This window comes from Callospermophilus lateralis, chromosome 7 (genome assembly GCF_048772815.1).
Source record: "Callospermophilus lateralis isolate mCalLat2 chromosome 7, mCalLat2.hap1, whole genome shotgun sequence".
NCBI lineage: Eukaryota > Metazoa > Chordata > Mammalia > Rodentia > Sciuridae > Callospermophilus > Callospermophilus lateralis.
Window position 1 is genome coordinate 75,259,614 of NC_135311.1, and position 20,688 is coordinate 75,280,301.

General features: G+C 31.7%; 1 protein-coding gene across 2 annotated transcripts in view; it reads right to left on the reverse strand.

Annotated features, from left to right (window-relative positions):
• Prkacb (protein kinase cAMP-activated catalytic subunit beta) overlaps positions 1-20,688 on the reverse strand; it is a 118,256-nt gene that overhangs the window by 6,970 nt on the left and 90,598 nt on the right. For both annotated transcript variants that reach the window (XM_076863647.1, XM_076863646.1), the window contains exons 4-9: positions 16,331-16,429; positions 15,305-15,387; positions 12,394-12,520; positions 10,587-10,682; positions 7,251-7,373; positions 635-799 (exon numbers count right to left, since the gene is read on the reverse strand). In XM_076863647.1, coding sequence (XP_076719762.1) covers positions 635-799; positions 7,251-7,373; positions 10,587-10,682; positions 12,394-12,520; positions 15,305-15,387; positions 16,331-16,429 — 693 coding nt within the window. The remainder of the gene's footprint in view (positions 1-634; positions 800-7,250; positions 7,374-10,586; positions 10,683-12,393; positions 12,521-15,304; positions 15,388-16,330; positions 16,430-20,688) is intronic.

Genomic DNA, 20,688 nt, shown 5'->3' on the forward strand with positions numbered 1-20,688 from the left:
AAATGGGAAAATACCACTGCCTGTTTCACATGATTATTTCAAAGACTAAAATGAGAAGTTACAGAGAGTTGCTTAAAACTATGAAAATATGAAATGGTTTTTTTTTTTTGAGATCAAAAATGTTTTTAATCACTATAGAGTTTATTCTTGACTACATAACACACCTATTGGAGATAATGATATTAACAGCTATGTTTCATGAACTAGATGGTTTTGGGCCCTCTCTCCTGAGATATAGAGGCTTTGTTGCCCTAATGCTGTTTTTGCTTTGTGTATTTTCTATTTGTTGCATTTAAATTCTTTTGTTCCTCTGATTTTATAATCTTTTCAAAAATTCATGAATAAGAAAAACTGTGCTTTTAATATTTAATTAGAGCATTAAATATTTTCCCCTAAGGAAATCCATTCATGTGGCTGCACAATATTATAGAAGATGGCAAATCTCTAAAACATAACAAATTTTGGTTTTATGAAAAATACGATGAAAAAATTCAGCAGGATGAAAATACTATTCATGAAATTATTTTTAACTTGGCACTTAAGAAGGAAAGGGGGAGATAAAGGTAATTCATCATAGCAAAATCTTTTCTGAAATTTCTCAATTTATTATATTAAAAAGAAAGTAGAATCTTACCTTCCTCTGGTAAATAGCAATCCAATCTGTTGTGGCAAACCACTTGTGAGTTTTTATATCACTCACACCATTTTTTAAATTTCCAAATCGCTTTGTCAGATCCACCTGGAGCAGGTTCCTTAGAAGGTCCTTGAGATCAGAACTGAAGTGGGATGGGAATCGAACCTGCACAAAGTATGTGGGAAAACACACATTCCAATATTCATGTTTTGATTTCATAAATTTTTTGTTAAGGTGACAGATATACAAAAAAATTTAGCGATGATCTTCAAAGACCTTTTAACTACACACTACAGTCCATGTAGTAGTCTTGAAGAATGATTTAGGTTAATAAACTAAAACACTGTTCTCTTCTGGTCTTATTTTAGTTATGGGCTGAGTGTAGACCAGTCTCCAGAAACTAAATGTGCATACAAACAAACTTTTCCAATAATATCAGAAACCTCACCCATCTTCAAGAGATCCTCTTGTATTTCACATTACAAACCTCTGTCTCAGAGATGTACAATATAAACAGAACAAGCTACATATGGAAAAAAATTAGTATGTACATTTTCAAAGATCTATCAAAAAGTAAGTCTATGTGCACAACCAGAGAAATAAAAAAATGTGCTCCATTTGTGTGCTATGAATCAAAACACATTCTGCTGTCATATATAACAAATTAGAATAAGTAAATAAACCTACACTGCCTTTCACAACGCAGAAAACTATTTTTCATTTATTAGAAGTTGATTTTTAGGCATAGTTCTGCTATTATGCTGCAGTACAAAAGTGAATGGAAGAGCTGGGGTTGTGGCTCAGTGGTAGAGTGCTTACTTAGCACGTGTGAGGCACTGGGTTCTATCCTCAGCACCACATAAAAATAAATAAATAAAATAAAGGTACATTGTCCATCTACAACTAAAAAAATTTTTTTAAAGTGAATGGAATAAACTTGGAGACAAACATGGTAAAAAATGAAGATTTCTGGGGCTGAGGTGTGATTATTGTGCCTACATTATAGAGTGAGTGAAGCTACTGAGAACTACAATGATTAAGTAATTTGCCCAGGATTATAGAGCTAATAAGTGGTAGAGCTGTAATTCCAAACAGGTACTATGACTCCAGAGTATAGACTTCTAGTTATTCTGTATTGCTTCCATGATTCAAAAACCTGAAAATAGTCACTATCAGAAACCTTCTAAAATACTGAATTTTTCATCTTAATATATTTTTCTGCATTTCTCCTCATTTATCCTAGTTGGAGTAATAAGTAGAGAATAAGCAATAGTAAAAGGCACACTATTTACTGTAAAAATAACATGATATTTTTCCAGTGGTTATATTAGCTTAGTCTTTTCTTGTGGTATATCTAAACTTTATTGCAATTCCAAAGAAATAAAACATATTTGAAGTAGATCTGTCTTTGCTTAGAATAGAATTTACATGAATTATTCAATCATAATGTGCCAGTTAGCCCCTTCATGATGTTCAGAATTGTAGACAGTAATGTACTATCCATAAATTATGTTCTAAATTCAGGTCATGTGCAATGCAATGCATTAAGAATAAAAGTATCTTTATTAAGTTCTTCTTTATTTTGTAATGCAGATAAAATCATGGTCTGAAAAGTGTGTGTGTGTGTGTGTGTGTATGTGTGTGTGTGTGTGTGTGTGTGTGTGTATGTGTATGTGTTTGCTTCATCTTCAGAACAAGGATTCTCAAATGGGGAATGGTGGTGGCTTGTGATGGCTGATATCAGCTTTACTTGGGAACATTTCAAAAAATAAATTTAATTATCTTCACCACCAAAAAAATTCTACCAAGCTGTTTCTTTTTTAGATTCCCTCCCCCAGTCCTAGGAGACAGGTCTTGCTACGTTGCCCAGGCTAGCCTCAGACTCCTGGGCGATTCTCCTGCCTCAGGTCTCTAGCAGCTGGAATTACAGGTGTGCACCACTCCATGCAGCCAAGCTATTTCTTTATTAGAAAGAATTTCTGGGTGCCAATCTGAACTCTAGTTACATTCATGTGGGACAAACCCTTTAACCTTTTGAGTTTCAATTTCCTCATCTATAAAATGATGAGATTATATTTTCATTTGGTTGGCATAAAAAGAAATTATGAAACTATCTTGCATTATAATCACTAATATCTTATAGGCAGTAATTCAATACATTTTTTTTTTAAGTTTTCAACCTTCCTATTAGAACTGTTTTAATGGTCTGAAGTTGAATTTTTGAACATGGAAACAACAAGTCTATAATCGATGTTTATGTTTCCAGGTTACACAAGGACGGTTTTGTTAGGAAAATTATCTGGAATATGTAGGAAGTTTCTCTCATCTTTCTGGCTCATCTTCCACCCGTTTATTTATTGAATGAACACTTCCACCTTTTCTTAAAGTCTTAAATTTGACAGAGTAAGGAGAAAATGGATGACTATAACCTTGTTTTATAAGACTGTGAACATAGCTGATATCTTAAACTACTTTATCAAATTACATTACACAATATGTTAAACTATGAAGCTCATTCTGAATTGAGCAAATTCAATATTTGTTCTGCTTTCAGCACCAATTATAGAGTCATGTACACTTCAGTGTTAAGAATGACTATTATTTTCTACAAATATAAGAGGAAGTTACTTCCAAAAAACAAATCAGTTCATATTGTTATGGTATTCATGACTTAAATTCACTAACTGGTTTTACTGACTTTTTTTTCTTTAGAATCAAATCAAATCAAATTTGTCTATGTTTAATTACATAAATTATAAAGTTCTTTGGCTGATAGAAGGGAAAGATCTTCCTGACATTCTGCAATTATTGGCAGGGGAAAGGATTGTTTAGTAATGTTATCTTTAATGCATTGGGATAAAATTGGCTTAAATGCCTCAAAAGGATTTGCACATGGCTAACAAGCAATGACCAATAACCTATTAGCTTCTGTTCACAAGCATGTTGGAAAAAATTTTAAGAAATTACTTCCCTAAACTAGGTACAGTAAGTTCTAAACCATCAGCAATCCCCGTAAAGGATTTATTTAACAAAAATGATCATATATATCAGTCAATTTTTCTAAAGACAGAACAGCTCCATAGAAGGCTTTCTATAGACATGTTGCTAAGCATCACACTGCCTAATAGAACCCACAGCAACTTTAATCAGCCAGAATTCTATAAATAAAACATGCCAAGACACTGAAAATATTTATAATATTGGTACTGTGCCTGTATGCTCTCTAATTTGTTCCCTTACCTACACATGAATAGCAGAAGATATAACAAATCTAGATGGCTGCAGAAAGCTACTACCCACCTGATCCTCACTCCCAGTGAGTCAGTGTTGCAATCATTTGCCCCTTGGACTACCAGAATAAAGGGCTGTCTCAAAGTATTAAGGAGAATTTTAAATGACCACAGCAAATTGTTAAAAAAAAAATAGTCCTTTATGCAAATATTAGAACTGCTTTTGCATTTTATGAAGATGACTTCTGAGTACTTTTATGTCTCTAACTATAGCCATAGCCAAACAGAAAATGGCATCTAAATTTCCCAAAAAAGTATTAATGATGGCATCTTAGAAAAAGTGTAGTTGTATATGTGCATGTGTATGCTATTTAGAAAATAGAACATGCACAGACAAGTTAATGTAGAGAACTGATTTGCCATCCTTAGAGAGGACTGCTTGCAAGTTTGACAGTTGGCAGGTATTTGGGAACTTGAATGGCACTCGTTCCTTAGACTGGATGAAAATATCTTTTAATGACAAGAGTAGCTCACTGTATCTAGTCTATTTGTATAAAGAATATGGTCTATGCTAAACATCTATTTTCATTCTGGGATTCTGAAAGTTTGGTGTATGTTAGGTAGAGAATGCATATAAGACCAGCTCTCCAAAAAAACATGACACTTGAGTCTCATGAGCTTTGCTGGTACCTAACATTTCATGTGTTTCACAATTTGTTGCTAGAAGAGTCACGTGCATCTCTTGTGGCTCACCTGGGGAGGACTTTTGAAAGCTTGTGACTACTTTCTCTGGACTTTGTCTGGACTATCTTTAAAACGCTTTGCTGATTTTGCTTTGTATCCTACCACTGTAATAAGTCTTAACTGTGACTACCAACATAGGCTGAGTTCTGTGAATCCTCCCAGTTAATCACTAAACCTGGACTTTGGAAACTCTGACACAGAGGAAAATCACCATATGGCTACTGAACAATTACCTTTTAGTATATATTAAACTAAACCAACTCTTGATCATTCAGTATATATTAATGTTTATACTGTGTATAGTATCTCCTTGTGCATTCATGGTGCTCATTACAAGGAACAATATTTATATTAATATTTACATTATATATAATGAAGCTAAGAAATTTTTTTAATTGTATAGGTCACAGATTCTAAATTATGGTTTCCATAACAGCTGTCACTTGATTACTTTATTTGCAAGTATCATTTTTGAACAAGTTATTAACTTTTGTATTTCCATGGGTAATGCAGCCAGATAGAGTTGTTGTGGAAACCACAACTGATTCTTGTCATAGGGTGGATGGCACTGAGGCATGAAATTTAAAGATTATACAGAAACTCAGCATATATCTCTAGGACAAGGCATAGTGAGAAAAGAATTATAAATCTTTTCTGTTAACTATGCATTTCTAAACCTGAACCTTAATATTGCATGACTAATTTGACATTTAAATACCACCTCCTCTGTTTTTTTAAACACAAAATATGTGTAGGAGAGAACCTAACAAGCTGATTGATCATCTTTCTGTGCATTTAAAAATACCAGCTTGAGTTAAAATATTGTAACAGAGAAAGAACTTAATAATCTAACATTCAAATATAAGTGTTTTATCGATTCAATTAATCATTTTATTTTACCTTTGATAAGTCATGTATACTTATAATTTTTTTAGCATGGTTTCAGAGTGGAAAATATAATCAATAATATGTTGCACTAAATAATATTCTTTTAAAATCAGAAAAAGCAGTTCTGAATAAAAAATACTCTTACATGATACTGCACATCATTAAAACCATTAAAAATGTAAATGCAAATAGAGACTCCACAAATATGAGATGAAAATTGGATTTTTTAATGATTTGAACATTAAAAAATTTAAAAACTAGTTTCCAATTTGGCTTTTAGTTACTATCTGGAGAGGTAACAATAGCTTTGCAAGGTGGGTACAGTGTAGTTTGGGTATTAGAACAGTTTTACTGGGAAAAGGTGAATATGATCTGTGTTTCACATAATACAGATACCAGAGATCACTTAATGGCACTATTCTACCTCCATGAATAAAGGGAGCAAAGGATAGAATCAAACATACACAATATAGGGAGATAATCTGGAACCTTTAGTTAAAAATAAAAGTACACCAAACACCCTGTCATATTTCTAAATAAATAAAGGGAAAATATTCGTATCATGATATGGTAAATTTTTATACTGTTAGTCTTCTAAAAGACTAGAACTTAAACTGTTATAATTTATTTATTTAATTAGTTTTAATTTTATTTTTTCTTTTTTTGTGGTCCTGGGGATTGAACTCAGGAGTACTCTAGCCCTGAACTACAATTCCAGCCCTTTGTAATTTATTTTGAGATAGGGTTTGGCTAAGTTGCTGAGGCTGGCTTCAAATTTCCAATCCTTCTGCCTCCGCCTCACAAGTTGCCATGGCACCTGCTTTAACTATTATTAATTTAGAACATATGCAGAAGATTGGATACAAAATATTAAAGTTTGATATGAAATAAAAACCTTTTCATAAATAGCTAAAAAACTTATACCTCAAAGTAGAACAGTTGTCAAACTGAGGCCATTTCACATTTATAAAAATACACTTATTTTAATGAAAGCAATTTTTCTAAGTAAATGTCATTTTAGTTATAATAGCATCCTTTTCAAAGAATCTTATATCTTTATTAAGTCAAGTAAAAAAAAAATAAATATAGTAAGGATTCAATTAAATGATTAAGATTCAATAATTTGAAAATATTAGTATATTTTTTATATTCTTAGACTTTGTATTAATAAAATTCTTTTCTCTCATTTGTATTTTAATATATTTTAGTTCTCTCATATGACCTTGGCCCTTATTCTCCCTTAAATTTAAAAATTTACTGCTCAAATTCTTAAATAAATAAATCACTAACTTCCCTGTTACTTTTTCTCAGCATTTTTATTTTGTTAATATCAAAATTTCTTTTATTATGACTTATATCCTACAAGAGAAAAACAATTATATACAAAGAGATCTGAAGCTTAGAAATCTACAAATGTGACAAGAACAGCAGTGATAATTATTTAATGTAATTTCTCCATTTTGTCTTGCTGTATTGCCTTTATCATTGTAAATCTTTCAATACCTAACTCAGTTTATTCATCTGTAAGAGGCATTTTTCTGTTTGCACAGTTAGGGTATAAGTTAGCGTATAAGTTCTATACACAGTTAGGGTATAAGTTCTTCAGTAGTTCCCATATTTATAAATACTGACATAACATAAAATGTAGTAAAATACATCCCAATTTAGGCTGAAAACATAATATGGTTCTATTTTTAAACCTTAAAATTCATATTTAGAAATAATGAATAAAAATAACAAAATGTTTTACTTACTTTCCCAGAAACAATCTTTTCATAAATCTGAATTGGTTGATCTGCGAAGAATGGTGGGTAGCCAGCAGCCATTTCATAGATTAGCACTCCCAATGCCCACCAATCCACTGCCTTATTGTATCCCTGAGGTAAACCAACACCAATGTCAATGATCACTTAATTTGCTCAGAGGAAAATGAAATCACAGGTAAATTCAAAATGACCTGGAAGCTATGAAACATTTTGTAAGCAGTTGCTAAACAGCTATTCTGGATAGAATTTTTAAAAAGAACAAAATGTATCAAGTCAAATTTAAGTTAAACAAAGGGGAGAATTTCCAGATATTGGAATAAGATTTAGGAAGGATTATTAAATCATCTTCCTAGAATCATTAAGAATATTATTGACAATGAAATGTCCCCTGTTTCACTGGGATAATTTAGTTGCTCAATAGTAGAAAGGGAGTCAGACCAAATTACCTCCAAAGCCAATTCTAGGTTCACAATTGTATGCATTGGGTTTTGACCTAGACAGTTCCAAACTTCTGAAACAAAATAGGCGTACTAAAGTGGTAAATAGTGAAGTTGATTGAAAAGTATAACACATTCTTGGAGTTAGGAGGGTTAATATTCTATGGATAATCATATCCATTTCACAGTATCTCATGAATGCTAAAAGTTTAATGTGAAATTCAATTAATACTAATATTTAAGTATATTTTACTTTTGTAATTGTCTATTGTTTTGCTTTTCATCTCTAAAAGGTATGAAGAGAAGAAAACTAGTTAAACTAGTTCATGAGGGTTGTTTTTTTGTTGTTTGGTACTAGGGATTCCACCCATGGGCACTTAACCACTGAGCCACATCCCCAGCCCCTTTTTGTATTTTATTTAGAGACAGGGTCTCACTGAATTCTTTAGGGCCTTGGTAAGCTGCTGAAGTTGGCTTTGAACTCATGATTCTCCTGCCTCAGACTCCATCCCCCCCGAACCCTAGCACCTGAGGCACTGGGATTACAGGCATATGCCACCAAGCCCAGCTGGTTTTGTGAGTAATATATCAAAATAAAGGGAATAATTTGAATAAAAGTGCTTTAGAAACCAAATATACAATTCAAATATTTGTTTATTTAGGTTTGGCTTTTTTATATTAAGCTTACTAAAATTAAGATCTATAAGTATTTATAAGAAAACAAATATCAATAACATGTTTATACTAACATGTTTACATCAAGGTTCTTTTTACATCAAAGTTTTTGAATAAACTTTGATCTGTGTCAGTTGGCACAATAGTATGGGAATAAAAAACCACCACCACTTGATCATGGACAGAAATAAGCTGAGTTCTTCTCAGACTTTTTATTCTGCCTTTTAATATACCCTTTAATTGCTATCATTCCTCGCCACACTCCACCCTTTATCAAAATATTAGCTTTATAAATAATTTAGTTTTCAAATTATTAGCTAAAATATGGTGTCATAATATAGCGGGTTTTTTTTTTTCTTTTTCCTGATTCTACGTGTTTTTTAAAAGGAAGGAGTGACATAATGGGAACAGCACTTAATTTTGCTGATGGAAATGGGCATCACCGTTGCTCAACTCTCTGATTTATATGCTTTCATTTTTTTCTGTTTACAAGTAAATAGGCCATGTACAAGAACAGCCTCCACATAGAGAATTAAAATAAATCAATAAGAAACTCACTAAATTGCAATAGATAATAGGCAAAGGACACGAACTAATAATTTATACACACACCCAAAGAAATACCAAATGGTTATTAAGCATTTGAAAGAAATCTGACAATCAAAGACATGAGAATTAAAACAATGACACATTAGTTATTGCCTATTAAATTAGTAAATTAAAAAAAATGAGAATACCAGTGTTGGAAAGGGTGTGGTAGAATAGGTACTCTCAAAAGACTACTGGTAGGAGTATAAACTGGTACAACCTTTTGGAAAGCAATTTGATAATATGTATCAAGAGCCTTAAAAATGTTCATACCCTTTGACCCAGTAATTCCACTTCTGGGAATCTATCCTAAGGAAATAATGTGAAATACAGAAAAAGCTTTATGCACAAAGATGTTTATCACAATTGTATATAATAGCAAAAAACAAACAACAACAACAACAAAAAAACCCAAATGAACAACAACAAAAACTTCTGAAAACAACAATTGAAAAAAATTCTAAATATTCAATAGAAGAATGGCTAAATACTTTATGGTATATTTGCATACAAGTATTAACACCACAAAGACAAAAAAAAAAAAAAAAAAGAATGAGGTTTGCATGCTTGTTAACATGCAAGTGAAAAAAGCTAGCCACAAAACTATACATTCACTATGATCTCAACTAGGATATCATGCATTAAAAAAAAAAAAATGTCAAAAGGCTGCCTCTGGATGGTGGGATTGTAGGTTTTAGGATTGTTTCTTTATATTTTTCTGCATTTTCCAAGTTTTTTGCAATAAGCGTCTATTACTTTTATAACATATACACACTTGTACAGTTTTGGTGCTTATTTTGTGGTTACATTATTTGCTGAGTGCATTTTATAAAGAAGAAATGTGTTAATAGCATGATATTTAGATTATAAAAGACTAAAAAGTTATATGTGATTTAAATTATGAAAGATAATAGAAGAAAAGCTATAAGAAAATTTTTACTTTAACATTCCATAGGTTAACCAAATTTCAGTTAGTCAGTTTGTAACACAATAAGGCCCATGTCTGGTTTCTTTCGCTTTCCTTGCTCCTATTTATGGTCAGTTTTTGTTAATTTCTCTCTTCTAGCTTTCTCCATCAAGGAACAGTGAGGAAAAGAAAAGTTTTCTTTTAAATATGGTTGTAGTTTCTCCTCCCACATTTCACTGTTTGAAAAGTAGGACTGCTTTCAATAGACAAACTATTCGATTGCTGTAATATCATTACTAAGCTAAAATTAAAAATAATTTTCACACATTCCTTTCATTAAATTGATAAATTTGAATCAAAGGAAGAATTGATAACTGTTTATTTCACCACTAGATTTGCCTCTTGGCAAGGCTTACCGGTTCTCCTGTTACTGGGAATAATTATGAAAAGACTGTATTTGGCTTCAAATATGGAGCTAGAGGTTAGATTTTTTTTCCACTCTATTTCTCTAATATCCATAGTCAAAATTGATATAATTTAGGGGATTAATGCTAACTCTAAATAGTTATTCCTGAGTAATCATGCACAAATAGATTTAAATTCATAACTTAGGTCAAATAAAAAATGTAAAATTAGACCCATAATTGTTTACACAAAAAGCCACAGTGATGCATGCCTCATGTTGCTACTTCTTACAAACTGACATTATAAATATACCTTGCTGAGGATTATTTCTGGAGCCAAATACTCTGGAGTACCACATAATGTCCAAGTTCTGCCTTTAACTCTTTTGGCAAACCCAAAGTCTGTGACCTATAACAGAAAAAAAAAATGCTTGTTAAAATTTATCACTTCATGATAAATGTTATTTATGGTACCCAAATTGAAAGTTAAAAATTCAGGGTAAGATGTGGCAGCGCACACCTGTAATATCAGTGACTCAGGAGGAAGGAGAATCATGAGTTCAAGACCAGCCTCAGAAACTTAGGGAGATGGGAGGGGAGGGGAGGGGGGATAGTAGGGGATAGGAAAGGCAGCAGAATACAATAGTCACTAATATGGCATTATGTAAAAATGTGAATGTGTAACCGATGTGATTCTGCAATTTGTATTTGGGGTAAAAATGGGAGTTCATAACCCACTTGAATCAAACGTATGAAAGATGATATGTCATGAGCTTTGTAATGTTTTGAACAACCAATAAAAAAAAAGAAACTTAGGGAGATACTGTCTTAAATAAAATAAAAAAGGGCTGGGGATATAGCTCAGCAATAGAGTAGAAACCCTCTGGGTTCAAGCCTTAGTATCAGTGTGTGTTGGTCGGGGTAGAAGTGCAGGATTAAAATGAAAATCGTGGAATTAGGTCAATATAACTGAGACTAATTCCTGAAGTGATTATTTAGTGAATAAAGGTTATTAAAACAACTCAAATTGGAAACCCCTTCTCCCTCTCAAAACAAAGAAACAGATGAAAAACAACAATAAATGCTTTGTAGTTGTTATCATAAGATTCTAGACTCAAGGAATATAAATAAGTAAATAAAAGGTAAAAATAATTTTTAAAAAATGGAACAATGCTGTAAGTATTCCTTATAGTCAATGTGTCCTCAGTCATTAATTACATCATCAAAGTATGAAATCATTTTGGGAGAATGTACAGACAAATTTGTAGAAAGGGATGTATCACTCTGTTAATAGAAGAAATGGAAACGAAACATTGTCACCAGTTCAGTTTTGGTAATTGGGGCTGCTGTAATGATAAAAAAGCATAGACTCCAAGATCAGACTACCTGCGTACAAATTTTGACTCTACTATTTAGTGGCTCTGTCATCTTGCTATCTCTTACGTATGTTAACTTAAAATGAGCATAAGAATCGTATTTACACTTCATGGAGTTGTCGGGATTAAAAGAAATAACACAAGTGAAGTATCCCTTATCCAAAATGCTTGGGACCTAAAGTGTTTCAGATTTTGGATGTTTCTAAATTTTGAAATATCTATATATACAAGTGAGATATTGATGATGTGTTCCAAGTCTAATATGAAAATCATTTATGTTTCATACTCACCTTATTGTCATAACCTAAAGCTAACTATATAATATTTCTAGTGTATCTATAATTTGCCTGTATCCTTCATACGAAATTACATGTGCTATTTTCTACTTGTGGTTTTACATTGATACTCAAAAAGTTTCATATTAGGGATACTCCATCCTGTACATGTAAAACACTTGGAATATGCCTGGCACTAATAAGTACTCACAAAGTTAGCTATTATCATTTGCTTATGCAGGAGTCTATATTCAGTTCACAATTGTTATAGGAGATTAGAACAGTTCCATCCTTGATGTGATTTCTTGCTTCTCTGTAATAACAGCAGAACTAAAAACTCAATTTGAGCTATCAGGAAACAGTGATTGTCTCTATCTCAAAAAAGAAAAAGTCCAACATTGATAGTTGACATAGATTTCTTACTTAGTATTTTCTCAAATATGTTATATAAGATATGTTCAAGTCATACCTGGATATAACCTTGATGGTCAATTAAGAGATTTTCAGGTTTTAGATCTCTGTAGATGAGGTCTAATGAATGGAGGTACTCAAATGTTAGCACTATCTGAGCTGCATAGAACCTCGCATGGGGCTCACTGCAAAAAAACCCAAAACATTGATTTTCTGTAAAATGGATAACAATCATGAATTAATAGATTATACATAAAAATTACTATAACACAGAATGGAGGTATTTGAGGAGATAGATGCATTTTTTTCTTTTATTAAATGTATATAAAGAATTTTGTGTTTTCAAATATTTAGTAAATTTCCAATTTGTCTTCAAATAATGTTTTGATACATTTAGGGAACATGTTTTTCTCTATGCACCTGTTATGTAAGGTACACTCATCATCTTATTTATGTTGAAGAAAAGCATAACCTTAAAACAATTATATTGTTTTGAATTATTATTTCCCATTTTATAAAGACAATAATGTCTTTATAATTATGTCTGAACTTGAGAATGATTGAAAAGTTAATGTGCTAATTGGACTATCTCCAATTAATTAGGTTCTATCTACTTTTTTCACAAATTTCAAGTGCTTAAAGAATTTCATTGTATACAAGCTCTTTAACTTCATTAATGTGAAGATTAATGCCATTTTAGCCATTTTGTAGTAGTTTCTATTACAAAAATAAGATATCCTCATTACAGAAATCACAAAATATAGTCAAAGAATAAACAATCATAATCGTATCAATCCTATCCTATCCAACAAAATATGCAATCTTAGCAAATTAATTTTTTACTATGGATGTGTAGGATACACTGACATATATAATCTGTATGTTTGTGTAAACATGCACAGTTCTTATATGCATAGATTACATCTATATGTCATGTAATTTTAACAAATCAGTATATTTTTCATGCCACATGAGTATTATTACAAAAGGATGTACCAATTTTCTAAATTAAATTTATAATTAATTTTCTAGTATGTTCATTTATGAATCAAATTACCTGATAAATTCCAAAGTCATTCCAATGACTTTCTTTTTTATATATCTTTAATAAACAGTTTAAACTATTAGTAGGATTTCCCAAAAGATGGATGGCAAGAATTTGAATTGGTAGCATCAGAAATGCTTGTTACTGAAATTCCCAATTCAGCCTGATTTATATCTTTGTTAAATCTTAAATCTTTGTTAAATGAATGAATATGAAAAGAAAAACACTTTTGGGATAACATTTCATAATACTCTTTCAGTTTCAGCCCTATCCCAACATTGTAACAATCTATATCCTATGTCAGATAATAAAGGATGAAGGGAAAATCATAAGAAATTGGAGGACTCATTCCCAGTTATTGCAACAAGTATCTTTAAACTTGGAAACATGTGACCTGAGAGGTCTCCCTTATATTTTTTCTGTGTATCTGTAAATATACACTATATTTCAAATAATTATTTATCGCTACACACTAATGCTTGCCTAAAGGAATACAGACAACAACTGAATTGTTCAAAAGTGATAGCAAAAAAATTCTAAATGCCATTTGTTATTGGGTATTTCTACTAAATATTTAAGGAATTGCAGGAAGATATCAGGAAGGTTTAAAGCTGTGGCAGCTTTTAAGTCTTGACATCCTCTGTTTAAGTAGAGAATCAGTTGACTTCACTGCTTCTGATCAAAGACACGCTAAACTATATCTCAAACTCTTGTTGCCTCAAAGTTCCTAAGGTGAGAATAAGAATTAAAGTGTATGTGTCTTACGTGTGAAAGCTCAGAAAAGATAGTATCTCTGAGTGAATTATTTCAGTCAACTTGCTTTCCTTGTAGTACCAAGTCAAATATTAAAAGCTGAGTGTGAGGAGTTACAGAGCAAAGAAATGAGCAGTTATAGAAAATGGGCAGAAAACTTTCAGAAAACAGATTTAGGTGTGAAACTTCAGTGAAAACATTGAATAATTATAGGGCAACGTGACAATTCTAAGCCTGCTTGGACAAGAGGTTGGTAGGGACGTGAAAAGGAAGTGAAAGTCCCTGACACATTATGTGACTTACATATTACTGGTCAATAAATAAAAATATGACTTAGTCCCCAGTTAATGCAAATAACTAATGCTTGCCTATTATCTGATATCATCTCATGATAGTCCAAGTCTATCATTATCTCTTTATGAATCAAATTACCATCATCAAGCCCTGTTTGAGCTTATACTGATGTTTAACTTAATTCTTATATCCTGAGAGAAGCTGGACCTGCTCTCAGTTTTAGCCTCATTTTATTTTAGATTGCTAATTATCACCAGTAGCTTATGAGCTATTATACACGGATAAAACTATCAGTATCTAAAACCAATTTTCACAACTGAGATCATATTAGTAATAACCTCATAAGAAACTATAAATTTCTCTTAAACTATGTATATATTTCAAAAATTCAACATAGCAAAAACTTTAAGAATTAAATTTGTGAACAGCACTTTTATAATCTTAACATGATATCACTATTATCATTTCTTTAGTCTTTTCTCATCAACATCCTTATGCAAACCTGTTTCAAATATGATCATCATTAAATATTAATTATTATTACAATATGTTATGTACTATGTCATTACATAATCTCAAATATTTGTTCAATAAATATTGGTATTTTAAAATTTAACTTGTATTTTCTGGAAACTCTTCAAATAATCTCACAATACCTACCAACAGAATATTAAATTGGTTTCATATTGCTTTTATTTAAATTTTAAAAATCATGTTTGGTATGTTTCTTGTTAGAGTTTTCACCTAATGCTTCATATAGCTAAACCATTGTTTAATTAAATTAAATAAATTCTTGACATTGGTATTAACTTAAGAATCTGATTTAAAATAAACACAAGCATAATACAGATGCAAGGAAGGAAAAGGCATTAGTTACCTGAACCTTCCAATTCTTCTTAGATGTGAAAACATTTCACCCCCAGGGACATATTCCATAACCATGTATAAATTAGAATTATCCTATCAACAAATAAAAAGAAATAAATTAAAATGGAAAATCTAGGTAAAAGTATTTTAAGATTATATCATTTTCAATTAGAAAAAGAAAATCAAAATCCATCTGACAGGTTAATAAAACTGAGAAAAACGAGAATAAATGGGAACTCCTGTATCTTTCCTATACCGGGGCACTCATCTTGTTTTTCTCTTTTTCCTCCTGGCATTCTTGCCACAAATTAGTCTGGAACTTTTTGCTCTTCCTGTTCTTGCAGACAACATTTAACACGGAGGCAATAATAATAATGCTACAGCATAGGCAAAGGAATAACAAAGTTAAAAAACAATTTTAAAAAGTGAATAATATTTATATATTATGTCTGAGAGATTAATGATTTTAATATCTTGAATACATAGGTTTTCGTTTGATTTAAAGAACAAAGGGGTAAAAAAGTTACAATGTTTAATAGATTCAATAGAGTAGAGAAACGCCAAGTATCATTCCAAAGAGCTGGAAAACTGCCAATTTAAAGAATAAACCCTTTGTACTTTATCAGACACTTGAACAGGGAAGGAAAACTGTGTTGGTTTATGCAAGTGAAAAGAGTAGAATACAAATTACTAAGTAAGAAATAATGGTGAGATGATGGTCTAAGGTGTTTAAGAGAAGTGGATTCATTTGCAGGAGGCATACTGTTTCTAGATCACTAAAATTTTAAATTTTGCAATACCTTCCAATGAAAAATTATATATGTCACTTTGAAAAGTTGCCCTGGGAGAGCTAAAACTTTTTCATTACTGAAGTTTATAAGCACAATAGGATTGTATTACACAAAATCTAAAAATATTTCCTTTGTTTACTCATGTTCTCTAGTTGTATCATCTGGTTTAGAATTCTATCATAGCTTTACATTTTTAAAAATACATGAGGTTGAAAATATCTTATTTAGATGTTATTAAAATTTACCTTGAAAGAATACTCCAGTCGAACAAGAAAAGGAAAATTCACTGCCTGTAATATTCTTTTCTCATTCAAAGTATGCTCTATTTGCTTCAGTTTAACAACCTGCAATTGAGAAATAAATATACTTTAGTATACTTAAACATAATTTAAAAGATACTATCATTTTAAAAGAAAAAAAGGTGTTTTCCATATAATAAAAAACTTGAATAAGCAAAATTGCTGGACTTTAATAAGAAGCAATAATAATTACAAACTGGGCTCATGAGATTCAAATGAAAAGAACCTAATAGAGGACTTCAACCTTGGTCTTAAGAAGGTAGACTATGGACTGGGCATGGTGGCGCACCCTCGTAATCCCAGTGCCTTGGGAGACTGAGGCAGAAGTATCACAATTTCAAAGCCAGCCTCAGCAAAAGTAAGACGCTTAAGCAATTCAGTGAGACCCTGTCTCTAAATAAAATACCAAATAAGGCTTGGAATGTGGCTCAGTGGGCAAGTGCCCGAGTTCAATCCCTGGTACCAAAAAAAAAAAAAGTAAACTATGAAGTTAAAAAGTAAGGACTAAGTGGGAATAAGGAACAGACCCATTAAAAAAATACTAAAAATTAATTTGGAAAAAGTCTTGGTTCCAAATGACTTACAGTTAAATCACCATATCACTTCAGTAAGTAGATATTGATTTTAAATATTTCAGAAGATCAGTAAGAAAATTAAGGACTAAGGAAACATTTTAAAATATTAGGTAAAAATAATCTGTTCATTAATACCTGAATAAATACAGATACAAATTCTAAAAATTCAATTTACACAGTTACAGAAGAGGACACAAAAAATATTAGCAAGAAAATACTATGTCTTCATGAAAAAGAGGTCACTTAGGATTAATCAACCTTTCTACTCAATAGAAAGGGAAAGCAATTTATCCTGACTCCAAGAAGACTGTGTTCTATTCTACTTGGAATTTAGGAAAAGGTGACCTTAGGAAAGCATAAATAAGTGTCTTATATTTGTGTATATCATTAGAAAGTGGCATTCTTTCTTGCTAGAGGCTTATATTAATATGGGGATAGTCATAGAAATCACCCAATTGAACATGAATAATAAAGGTACTTAAAGATATCAGCTGGTTATTGGTATACTATGTAAAATTAGGAGTACACAAACAATACTGAGCAAAGAATAGTTGCCAGAAGATCTGTGTTCTAACCTAGGCCTTTTATTCAGTCCACTTTATAAATTGGAGATGTTATTTTAAGTCTTGAAACCTCAGTTTTTAAAATCTGTGACATGAAGTGGTTGGGTCTCTACTGTCTACATTTTAACAAGTTATAGAACCAATTAGTCCATAAATATCACAATAAATTATATAACACCAGCTGAAGAATGACTGTTGCTTTGTGTTTACTTTTGTTTTTATGATATAGCAGGTTTTAAATTAGGCCATGAACAATGTGTGGGCTTGTGAAATAAATAATGAAAAGTACAAAAGAGGCTTTCTGTATTAGAGCCCTAAGCCAACTATGTATATGTGGGACATAATACAACTAAATTACAAATGAATTCCAGGCATATAAACTGCCAAAGTATATATGTTTAGCTAGTTTGAAAATTAACTAGTTAAAAATTCACCATTTATAATTAATTTATTTTACTTTTAAATGTATGTATCTACTACATATAAAGCATAATGGATGTTACAGAGATAGGGGCAGGAGAAATCGCATTCTTACTGCATAAAACTCACTTGAAACTAGGATGTATGAATATGTTAATAGCAATATATGAATAATTGCCAAATTAGAGTTATAATAAGTTGTCAAAAGAGAAAACATTTATTTAAGGCCAAGTACATAATCTTTCTGAGTCCCAGATTCTTCACCTATTAAATGCTATAATAAGACCTACTTTAAGAGTGGCTATGTGGCATAATGCATCTCAAGTTATTAATATAGTACCTGGCACACAGTAAAAGCTCAATACGTGTCACTTCTTATTATAATCTATTTTAAAAGGCAGGGGTTGAGCTGAGTCTTTTAAGATGGATGGATAATAAAGATAAGGGCAAGACAGAAGAAAGTTCAGTCAGGGTTAGTATCCAGAACCAATACCTGAGGGGGAAAACATACAACAGTAAGTCTTGAATGGTAGTTGCATTTGGCTATAGCTTAGGACAGTGCTTCTCAAAATTTCATAGCAAAATGTTCTTAAATGGCAAAGGAAAATTAACAAGTATCCTTGGAGATGTAGTTTTATGTTCAAAATTAATATAAAGTTTATGTTTGCTTCTTAATATTTCTGTTAGTTTATATATTTAACATAAATTTTAAAAAATGATTGTCACCAGTTGATTTTTTAAGCCAAGTGCTTGAGGAATTATTAATAAGGAAGATAGGCTATCATCCCCTGCCCCACCCAGAACAGCATTACAAGGTCAAGTTTCAAGTCAGGGAAGTAGAGCATAGAGTTCGAGTAGAGAATAGAACAAGAGACTACTAAGGGTTTGAAAGTAGGCCCTTGCTAGGTAGCCTGAGTTTGGACTTCTTTTAATGAACATCATGAAACTTTTTGATGGATGAGGGAAATGATATGATATGGTTTAAGAAAACTTTGTTGACAGTGAGGAAGATGAATTAAAGGTGAAAAGACTGGGGTTGTGGAAATTATGATATTATTGTAAAATACCAGTTGAAGTTAATTAGGGATCAGACTAGGTATTGGTAAAAAGGATCTCAGAGATAACAAATACATTTTAAAGGAAAAAGTAACAAGAAAAAAAAGGTATAGAAATCAGAAAAATGTAGAACAGATTCTTGCTTCAATTTACTACCTGTTTGAAAAGATTATTTAGTTAAGTAGCTAGGTTATTGGCATAAAAGGGAGATTAATGCCACACAAAGCTATGTGTCTTCATTGATACAATACATTCAAAAAGTGTTTAGCAATGCTTGACACATAGCATGGAGTGAAGAAATGAGATTTCCTTAATTCCTGCCTGATTTTTTAATTTTTTCCGTTCACTCCCATATACTCTAAGATAGAGAAGCCAGACTGGTTTAATTGGAAGATTTGTGTGATTTCATTTACAAAAGAAGGGGTTAATCATGGAGTGTCATTTTAACACTGAGCTTTAGTAAATTAAATAAACTGGACAAATTTCAGAATATAAAGGCTTTTGTCCTAATTAATCCTGGACTTAGAACATTGAAATAATAGAAATGATATAAAATAGCAATTATTCTTCTAGGAAATACTTGTTGGCCATAATTTATCCATAAGGTAACTGGCTCAGTAATTTATTCAATAAGTTGCTGCCTTAGCAAAAGGAGGAATTAAAAATGTCTTCTCTAAATACTTAAAAGCATAGATGATATAGTTTGTTATCCTCTTAATATTTTGTTAGTAAAGCACATTTTATAAATTCCTTAAGAATTATAATAATATACAAGAGGCAACCCAGATAATAGCATTTTGCTGATGTATTTAATAAAGAAAGATAAATCTAAAGCATCTTCTTGTTGTGCTACCAACAAAAGTTTACAAGTCACTCACCCTCTTTGAGACCCAATAACCTCATCTAGAAAAGGAGGGCAGGAGCTAAAATATCTCTGGGAGATCCAGGCTCAGACTGTACTAAGCAAGATCAGAGAACATAAGAGTTGAGCCTGTTGGAGAATAGATAGGGAAAGAGTATAAAATAAGCAGAAGGCAAGGGGAATAGTCCAGAATTTAGGGATTTATTAGCAACCTTTAAAGAAAAGAACAGAGAGAAAAATGATTTTTTTTTTTTTTTTTGGATTGAAACCAGTGGTACTTTACCAGGGACCTACACCCCACCCTTTTCATTTTGATACAGGGTTCTCATTAAGTTGCTTATGCTGGTCTTGAACTTGTGATATTCCTGTCACAGCCTCCTGAGTCACTGGGATTTCAGGCGTGAGCCATTGCACCTAGCTCAGATAGAGGAAAAGAAACAAACAAAAAACAGGAACAGGAAAAGTGACAAAAAAGGAAGAACCCAGAGAGGTGAAGGCATGATCAGGAGAGCGTGACATTCTAGAAGTCAGAACAAGAGAGTTTCAAGGGAGTGTTCAGCACAGTCACATGTTCTAAAAATGTCAAATAAGATGAGCAAAAAGTCCACTGGACTTGACTCAGTCACTGGATTGGTGACACTTGGCAGGGCTATTTTAGTAGAGTAGCAAGATGCAGGATGTGAATGAGGAGGCAAGTAAGCTGTTGTGTGTACACTGAAGACTAATAAGAAGTGAGTTAGTGGATAGAGTGATTAAACTATTTTTTTCAAGAAGCATGGTTAGAAAAGATATGTAAATGAAGGCAGTAAACAAATATGTACAATTAAA